The sequence below is a fragment of the Hyperolius riggenbachi genome, chromosome 10, assembly GCF_040937935.1.
Source record: "Hyperolius riggenbachi isolate aHypRig1 chromosome 10, aHypRig1.pri, whole genome shotgun sequence".
Classification (NCBI taxonomy): Eukaryota; Metazoa; Chordata; class Amphibia; order Anura; family Hyperoliidae; genus Hyperolius; species Hyperolius riggenbachi.
Window position 1 is genome coordinate 266,287,303 of NC_090655.1, and position 10,191 is coordinate 266,297,493.

Below are 10,191 nucleotides of genomic sequence, written 5' to 3' on the forward strand. Positions count from 1 at the left end.
GGAAGAGTTACAGAGATTAGGATGGTTGGTGAACTTTCAAAAAAGCCAACTGGTTCCTTCCCAAGATATGATCTTTTTAGGGGCCAGATTCATCACCAGGGAAAACAAAGTATGTCTACCCGATCAGAAAGTTGTTATGATCCAGCAGAAGGTCAGATCAGTTCTGTCGGAGCACATTATATCAGCCAGGCAGTGCCTAAGTCTTTTGGGAACTTTTCTCCTCTGTGGGCACATTGGCACCTGAGGATCTTTCAGAACTTTTTCCTCAGATCTTAGGACAGAATCAATGTATTACAGAAGTTCATTTTACCCTGGAGAGTGAAGAATTCCCTTTGGTGGTGGACTCACAGAATTCATCTGGAGACGTGTCATCAAATTCAGCTGGAAAGGCCTATAGTAATTGCAATGGATGCAAGTCTGCAGGGATGGGGGACCCATTGCAAAGGAGTTTGTATCCTGGAGAGATGGAAGATTCTTCATCTTTGAGTACCTTCAGACATTCTGGAGCTCAGGGCAGATTTTCTAGCACTGAGGGCCTTACGTCACTTCATTTCAGGGAAATCAGACTTGCTTCAAATAGACAATACGACGGCTGTCTCCTATAACAGGAGGCAAGGCAGGACGAGGAGTAAGTCCTTGTTGCAGGAGACCACCCAAATCATGAATTGGGCCAAACCTAACAGCAGGCTACCTACCAGGATCTCAGAATGTCCAAGCAGATCAGCTCAGCAGGAAAGGCTCCAGTGCCCACGAATGGGCCTTGAATCCAGAAATATTTCAGAAAATTGTTCAGAGATGTTTGCATCCGCCAAGAACACGATGTTGAAGAAGTTCTTTTCACGTCTCCATCATCTAGCAGCATTGGGGACGGATTGCCTATCACATCAGTGGAGGTTCAGTCTGTGGTATGCCTTTCCTCCTTTTCCGATGATCACAAAGTTCCTGCAGAAGTTAGTAATGGAATCTTGCACGATCATTGCTATTTTACCTTGCTGGCCGAAGAGGCCATGGTTTATGCTACTGTTGGAGATGAGTGTGGAAGAACCCTGGAAACTTCCGGCAATACTGGATCTACTCTCTGAGTGGAATCTACTATATCCAAACATCAGCAGCCTCAGTTTGATGGCATGGAAGTTGAAAGGAAAAAATACAGAGTCTTGGGATGTTCGGAGGAAGCAACTTCTACTCTATTGAAAGCTAGGAAAAGATCCACTAAGTCTACGTGTCACAGAGTATGGGAGAGATTTGCAACATTCGCTGTGTCAGAAGGCATGGATGCTCACCGGATTATGCATTCAGATTTCATCCAGGTAACTAGAGCACCTTAACCAGCAGCCTCCTTCTTTAATCTGTCCCACGGCGCGTCCCGCGCTGCGTTCCAAGCCGCGTCACATGACTACTATGCTTCCTCCTTCAACCCAGAAGGAGGAAGTGTTTGTAGTCACATGACTCTGCTTGGGACGCACTGTGGGACGGGTTCAAGAAGACGCCTGCTGGGTAAGTTTAACCCCCCACCCCCGCACACCCGCTCAGGTGCTTTAATTACCTAGATGAAATCAGAATGAAACACATTAGGATTTCATCCAGTGAGCATCCCTGTCAGAAGGTTTCAATGTGCTTATACCTAAAGTTCAAGACCTCCTCAATTTCTTTCAGGCAGGAGTAGATAAACCGTTAAGCCACTCAGCCATTAAAGTTCAGGTATCTGCCTTATCTGCCTTGACCAACGAAAGATGGGCCTTTAATCCCCTTGTAATGCAGTTCATCCAAGGGGATCAAAAGATCAGGCCTCCCAGGAACTGTTTTACCCTCAGTGGGATTTATGTCTGGTTTTAGCGGCCCTTTCAGGACCTCCGTTTCATCCTGTGGAATCGGCCTCATTGTGGAATATAACCTTAAAGACTTCCTGGTGGCTCTATCCTCAGCAAAAAGGGTCTCAGACCTGCAAGCTCTGAGATGCTCAGTGGTGATTAGTCCAGTTCTTCAACATATTCCAAAAGGAGGCCTCTTCTTTCCACATAAATCAGGAAGTTGATGTTGCCAACATTCCCTTTGGAGCATGAATGTTCCCCCTTTGCTTCGACAATACAATCTCTTTCAGGTCTACGGACCATCTCTTTGTGAACATTCAGGGTCCCAGGAAAGGGTATCCGGTGACAGCCAGAACCATTGCTAATTGGCTGGTAAATATTATTCAGCAGAGTTACAGGATGAAAGGTTTAGAGGTTCCTAAGGAAGTTCATGCTCACTCAACTAGAGGGATGGCTGCCTCATGGGCATATTTCTCGAAAGTATCAGTCAAAGCCATCTATAGAGCAGATAGCTGGTCTTCCTCACATACCTTTCTGTCTCATTACCATGTTAACTCTGCTGCATTAACTACACTACATTTTGGAAAAGCTGTTTTGTCTGCAGTTGGAAAAGAAATTGTTTTGTGTTGCATTTCCCTCCTTGGTGTGATTTTTTTTTTTTTTTTTTTTATGTCCCAGATGTATGCAGCCATCTCTGTCCAGGAAACAGAAAAATTGAATACTAACCTTTCGATAACTTTCCTTTCCTGGACCAGAAGATGGCGGCATACGAATCCCCCCCTCCTGTCCATTCGAGGACTGATTTTCACAAGAATAGCTGGGGGTAGGGGGGGGGGGTTGATAGCTGGGGGGGGCGGGATAGGGGGTGGGAGGGGCTTAACCACTTAAGCCCACAGGGTTGCACATTTTTTGCATCTGAGCATCTTTCACCTCCCATTCATTTGCCAATAACTTTATCACTACTCATCACAATGAATTGATCTATATCTTGTTTTTTCCGCCACCAATGATGCTTTCTTTGGGTGATATATTTTGCTAAGAACTAATTTAGTCTAAATCCATTTTAACAGGAATATTAAAAGAGAAATGGAAAAAAATCATTATTTCTCAGTTTTTGGCCATCATAGTTTGAAATGAATACATGTCACCGTAATTAAAACCTATGTATTTTATTTGCCTATTTGTCCCGCTTATAACACCATTTAAATTTTGTCCCTATCACAATGTATGGCGCTGATATTTTATTTGGAAATAAAGGTGCATCTTTTCAGTTTGCGTCCATCACTGTTTACAAGCCCACAATTAAAAAAAAAAATGTATTAATATACTCCTTTGACATGCATATTTAAAAAGTTCAGACCCCTCAGGTAACTATTTATGATTTTGTTTTGTTTTTTATTGTAATTTTTTTTTTTTTATTAAAAAATTTATTTGGGTAATTTTTGGTGTGGGGAAGTAAACAGCTAATTTTTAACTGTAATTTTATGTATTTATTTATTTATTAAAAAATATATGTGGGTGTAGTTTACTATTTGGCCACTGTCAAAGTCCTGGAAGCGTGCGATGATGCTTCCAAGAACTAGAATGAAGATGGGGAACTTTTTCTTTCTTTTCTTTTCTTTTTTTTTTTTTTGCAGACATACCGCAGTCTGATGAGAGACCGTCATTTTTTCTGCGGGGGATTTAGATCGGTGAATGGGAAGTATATTCCTATTCATTGATCGGGGGGCTAACGGTGGGCGGCGGGATCGCGCGCACCGCACACTGGAACATGCACAGCCTATCTGGATGAACATTTTCATCCAGATAGGCTTAAGTGGTTCATTTAGAAGCAAACTGTCCTATTGATGTCAGGGGGTGGAGCCTAACCCAGATGTATGCCGCCATTTTCTGTTCCGGGAAAGGAAAGTTACCACAAGGTGAGTATTCAATCTTCCTGTATTTGCACAATTGGGGACAAGACAGAGATAAAGGGACATTACCAGGGGCATATGAGTGACACGAGGATACAGTGGTAATAAGAATGTGTAAGTGACACCACATTGCTCTACAAACATAACACAGATTCCTTGCTATAAGTACATATAGGTCTGTTGTCACAGGAGTAACACATTGCTTCCATTGTCTCATCAAGCTCTACAACTTACCTCTTTTCCATGTATGGCCAATGCGTTATGTGCAGAGATGGGCAATGTCAGTGTTCTCCCCAGAAATTTTTTCCAGCCGGGTGGCATGAAAAAGTAGCCGGGTGGCCTGCGAGGGTGGAATGCGGGGCCAGTGCAACTCTGCTTACAGAATAAAAGGAGGATGAGGAGGCAAGCCGATGCACCTGCTAAGTACACACAATGCAATTTTCTGACAGATTTACTGTCAGATCGACAATTTCCAACATGTCTGATCTGATTTCCGATTTTCTGTTCACTTCTATAGGAAATCGTGCCGAAATCAGATCGGACATGCTGGGAATAATCGATCTGACAGTAAATCTGTCATAAAATTGCATTGTGTGTACCTAGCATTAGCGAGAGATTGTTTCAGATTAAGGTGCCCAGGTCGCTTTTTAATCGGAACGGAACTCAGAACTTCCTCACTGCTCTAAAAGATACACAACAGCATAATATAGCAAGCAACCTTTACATAAAAGCATTTCTTTGTTACAGCTGATGCAAATACTAAAATCAATCTGTAGTTTTTACTTCCTGCTTTCTGGAAAGCAGTCATAGGGTTAACATCCAGTGCTTTCAAATGAGCATATCTGCCCTATCAGTCATGTGACACAGGAAGAGATCAAATTACACAGGCTCTTCTCTAAAAATACATACAGGGTGCAGTTCTCTCTGTTTTCCTTCTGTCCTGGGCAAGAGTTCAGCTCCACTAAGTTCCAGCAGAGTGATTGTGAAGGGGGAGGGGGAGCACTACAGACAGATACAAGGTGAGGGGGGAACGGCAGACATAGCAGGAGATGAGTGCACAGGAGGCTGCCTTAGAGACAACCTGTCACTCAACATGCTGTGCATGACTGTGTCTCCTCTGCCCCCAAACTGAAAATAAGAAAATAAACATGCAGAGTCCCACCCTTACAACCCGCCCAGCCAATCCCTGTCTTACCAGAAAGCTGTGAGGTGACAGGCAGAGGAGTGCTCCTGCGGTGTACAGCGTCAGCCTTTGCTATTGTGTGTGTGAGAGCTGGCGCCGCTTTAAATCAGGCAATTGTGCGCTCCTATGTGCAGCTTAAAAAGGTTTACAGCACTGGATTTTAGAAGCTAGGGAAGCACATAACAGGTGGGCGGGGTTTCAAATCAGCCGGGCGGCCCGCCCAACTAATTATCCCTGGGGAGAACACTGTATGTGATGCATACAACTCTGTACTTGTATGCAAATGTCATGCAAATTGTATGCCACTAATCACAATTCTCAGGAAATGTATTTACCTGTCCAAATTCCAAGGCACATAAAATTTGCATGCAAAGTTATTGTCATGTGATTGGCCGCCTGTAATCAGCACAACCTTCTGCTGATAACTAGCGATGGTCAGTGACATGCCAATAACATTAAGATGGTGCTAATTATATGCAGAGTTACACAGATGCTGCATTTGGCCCATTTATAATCTGCATCATCTTTGCATTACTCCCCTCAGAATTCTCTAACAGGAAGTGATGATGTTTCTCTATTTGCAGCGCGGAGTCCCGGCATCAGGAACCCCTCAGAGACTCGTCTCTCTGTATCCACAGACTGTACAACGGATGATGATGTCACTGGACAAGAGTCTCCTGCAGATATCCTGGTTACCCCAAATATTCCCCCAGACTCCCCTCACCTGTCTAACCCTGAGGGGCCTCATACCCAGCACAGCTCTCCCCCTGCTGGAGGGTCTTATTCCTGTTCTATATGTGGGAAATGTTTTCTATGGAAATCAGAGCTTGTAAGACATGAGAGATCTCATACTGGTGAGAAGCCCTATTCATGTGCTGAGTGTGGGAAATGTTTTGCGTGCAAAACAAATCTTGTCACTCATGAGAGAACTCACACTGGAGAAAAGCCCTATTCATGTGCTGAGTGTGGGAAATGTTTTGGGCGGAAATCAGAACTTGTCAGACATGAGAGATCTCACACTGGTGAGAAGCCTTATTCATGTGCTGAGTGTGGGAAATGTTTTAGGCTGAAAGAAACCCTTGTCATGCATAAGAGATTTCACACTGGTGAGAAGCCTTATTCATGTGCAGAGTGTGGGAAATGTTTTGGGCAGAAAGGAAAACTTTTAACACATGAGAGATCTCACACTGGTGAGAAGCCCTATTCATGTGCTGAGTGTAGGAAATGTTTTGGGCATAAAATAAACCTTTTAACACATGAGAGATCTCACACAGGTGAGAAGCCCTATTCATGTGCTGAGTGTGGGAAATGTTTTGGGCAGAAATCAGGACTTGTCAGACATGAGACATCTCACACTGGTGTGAAGCCTTATTCATGTGCTGAGTGTGGGAAATGTTTTGGGCAGAAAATAAGCCTTTTAACACATGAGAGATCTCACACTGGTGAGAAGCCCTATTCATGTGCTGAGTGTGGGAAATGTTTTGGGCAGAAAATAAGCCTTTTAACACATGAGAGATCTCACACTGGTGAGAAGCCCTATTCATGCGCTGAGTGTGGGAAATTTTTTGCAAAGAAATCAGACCTTGTCAGGCATGAGAGATCTCACACTGGTGAGAAGCCCTATTCATGTGCTGAGTGTGGGAAATGTTTTGCACGGAAATCAGACCTTGTCAGACGAGAGATCTCACACTGGTGAGAAGCCCTATTCATGTGCTGAGTGTGGGAAATGTTTTGGGCAGAAAGGAAACCTTTTAACACATGAGAGATCTCACACTGGTGAGAAGCCCTATTCATGTGCTGAGTGTGGGAAATGTTTTGGAGAGAAAAATAATCTTGTCAGACATGAAAGATCTCACATCGGTGAGAAGCCCTATTCATGTGCAGAGTGTGGGAAATGTTTTGGGCAGAAAGGAAGCCTTTTAACACATGAGAGATCTCACACTGGTGAGAAGCCCTAATTATGTGCTGAGTGTGGGAAATGTATTGAGCTTAAATCACTGCTTGTGGGACATTTCTGTTGAGTGTGGGAAATGTTTTGGCCATAAGTGTTGTTTTCCAATGTTTATTTTACTTTTTGCAACGTGCACATGGCAGCATTTTTACACTGAATCCTTCTGCTCAGTGCATTGGATTGTTGCTACTCTGTCTATACCAAACTCCCATTGACTCCTCAAGCAGTTGCATGTGTTTGCAGGTTTTTGTAAGCGTTGGTCCCTAGCATATGCCAGGCATTGTCCAAGTTGGAGCATTGGCTGGTTGAACACTCTACCATATATTGTATGTCTGTTGAGTTTACTTGGTGTTTAGCCTCTTAATGTATTAAGTACAGTATATCTACACCCCTGCAGACTCCATCTTAGCCCCAGGGGCGTAGATATACATATTACCTCCGCTGTGCTCTTGTTCACTGAGGCCATCTTGTGGCCAAATTGTAATATTACATCTACATACATTTTTTTTTTATATATATATAAAAAGACCTACACTTATTTTTAATTTAACTAGTTAATTCCCACACTCTCCCATATTTACCCAATAGAAATATTTGCATAAAAAAAGACTAATAAAAAAATACTTATTTACCTTAGGGGAAAGAGGCTGGAGTCCCGCTGCGCAACACAATCGCGCGCAGGACTCCACAACTAAAGGTACAGCGCTGCACTCTCTACCCCGACCTGAGCTCGGGATCACCGCTAGCAGCTTCTTTTTTCTTCCCCCGAGTTCAGGTCGGGAAAACCGCCAAGGGGGTTAAAAGGAAATACAATATGGCAGCTTCCATATTGCTCTCACTTCACGTTTGCTCTAAAGGGAACCTAAACTGAGAAGGATATGGATTTTTTCTTTTAAAATAATACCAGTTGCCTGACTCTCCTGCTGATCCTGTGTCTCTAATACTTTTAGCTACAGCCCCTCAACAATCACGCAGATCAGGTGCTCTGACTGAAGTCAGACTGGATTAGCTGCATGCTTGTTTCAGGTGTGTGATTCAGCCACTACTGCAGCGAAAGCCATCAGCAGGACTACCAGGCAACTGGTATTTTTTTAAAAGGGAACATCCATATCTCTCTCAGTTAAGGTTCCCTTTAAGGACTTCAGGTAACATATATTATTAGATGTGATCTTCGATCAGGTAAAAAATTAAACTGGACTCAAACCTTGGGATTTAGCTTCCACCCTCAGTCCGGGATGTCCTCCGAGCATTCTATGGGTCCTCTCCATTCTCCAACTGGCAGCTCCATAAGTTCTGCAACTGGAACGCCTACTGCGCTTACACAGTCCCGCCCACACACCCTTCACAATCGCGCTCCCGATGCCTACTGCGCTTACACAGTCCCACCCACACACCCTTCACGATCGCGCTCCTGATGCCTACTGCGCTTACACAGTCCCGCCCACACACCCTTAACGATCGCGCTCCTGATGCCTACTGCGCTTACACAGTCCCACACACACACCCTTCACGATCGCGCTCCCGAAGCCTACTGCGCTTGCACAGTCCCGCCCACACACCCTTCACGATCGCGCTCCCGATGCCTACTGCACTTACACAGTCCTGCCCAGACACCCTTCACGATCGCGCTCCCAATGCCTACTGCGCTTACACAGTCTCGCCCACACACCCTTGACGATTGCGCTCCCAATGCCTACTGCGCTTACACAGTCCCGCCCACACACCCGTCACGATCGCGCTCCTGACGCCCACATGCCTTTCTCGATCGCGCTCCCAATGCCTACTGCGCTTACACAGTCCTGCCCACACACCCTTCACGATCAAGCTCCCGATGCCTACTGCGCTTACACAGTCCCGCCCACACACCCTTCACGATCATGCTCCTGATGCCTACTGCGCTTACACAGTCCTACCCACACACCCTTCTCGATCGCGCTCCCGATGCCTACTGCGCTTACACAGTCCCACCCACACACCCGTCACGATCGCGCTCCAGATGCCTACTGCGCTTACACAGTCCCGCCCACATGCCTTTCTCGATCGCGCTCCCGATGCCTACTGCACTTACACAGTCCCACCCACACACCCTTCACGATCGCGCTCCCAATGCCTACTGCGTTTACACAGTCTCGCCCACACACCCTTGACGATTGCGCTCCCAATGCCTACTGCGCTTACACAGTCCCGCCCACACACCCGTCACGATCGCGCTCCTGACGCCCACATGCCTTTCTCGATCGCGCTCCCAATGCCTACTGCGCTTACACAGTCCCGCCCACACACCCTTCACGATCATGCTCCTGATGCCTACTGCGCTTACACAGTCCTACCCACACACCCTTCTCGATCGTGCTCCCGATGCCTACTGCGCTTACACAGTCCCACCCACACACCCTTCACGATCGCGCTCCCGGTGCCTACTGTGCTTACACACATACCTTTCTCGACCGCACTCCTGATGCCTACTACGCTTACACAGTCCCGCCCACATACCCTTCACGATCGTGCTCCCGATGCCTACTGTGCTTCCACAGTCCCACCCTCACACCCTTCAGGATCGCGCTCCCAATTCCTACTGCGCTTACACAGTCCTGCCCACACACCATTCTCGATCGTGCTCCCGATGCCTACTGCGCTTACACAGTCCCACCCACACACCCGTCACGATCGTGCTCCAGATGCCTACTGCGCTTACACAGTCCCGCCCACATGCCTTTCTCGATCGTGCTCCCGATGCCTACTGCACTTACACAGTCCCACCCACACACCCTTCACGATCGCGCTCCCGGTGCCTACTGTGCTTACACAGTCCCGCCCACATACCTTTCTCGACCGCACTCCTGATGCCTACTACGCTTACACAGTCCCGCCCACATACCCTTCACGATCGTGCTCCCGATGCCTACTGTGCTTCCACAGTCCCACCCTCACACCCTTCAGGATCGCGCTCCCAATTCCTACTGCGCTTACACAGTCCTGCCCACACACCATTCTCGATTGTGCTCCCGATGCCTACTGCGCTTACACAGTCCCACCCACACACCCGTCACGATCGTGCTCCAGATGCCTACTGCGCTTACACAGTCCCGCCCACATGCCTTTCTCGATCGTGCTCCCGATGCCTACTGCACTTACACAGTCCCACCCACACACCCTTCACGATCGCGCTCCCAATGCCTACTGCGTTTACACAGTCTCGCCCACACACCCTTGACGATTGCGCTCCCAATGCCTACTGCGCTTACACAGTCCCGCCCACACACCCGTCACGATCGCGCTCCTGACGCTCACATGCCTTTCTCGATCGCGCTCCCAATGCCTACTGCGCTTACA

General features: G+C 46.7%; 1 protein-coding gene across 1 annotated transcript; it reads left to right on the plus strand.

Moving 5' to 3' along the window:
* Positions 1 to 1,127: 1,127 nt before the first annotated feature.
* Positions 1,128 to 6,865, plus strand: LOC137537161 (zinc finger protein 84-like). Its single transcript, XM_068259283.1, has 4 exons — positions 1,128 to 1,310; positions 5,662 to 6,546; positions 6,608 to 6,708; positions 6,757 to 6,865. Exons 1-4 carry the CDS (start codon positions 1,128 to 1,130, stop codon positions 6,863 to 6,865), a joined length of 1,278 nt encoding a protein of 425 aa, XP_068115384.1.
* The last annotated feature ends 3,326 nt before the right edge of the window (positions 6,866 to 10,191 follow it).

Coding starts and splice junctions, on each gene's coding strand:
- LOC137537161 (XM_068259283.1), top strand. CDS start 1,128: ATGGAAGTTGAAAGGAAAAAATACAGAGTCTTGGGATGTTCGGAGGAA. Junction 1,311..5,661: donor TGCATTCAGATTTCATCCAG/GTAACTAGAGCA, acceptor CCTCATACCCAG/CACAGCTCTCCCCCTGCTGG. Junction 6,709..6,756: donor AAGCCCTATTCATGTGCTGA/GTGTGGGAAATG, acceptor CAGACATGAAAG/ATCTCACATCGGTGAGAAGC.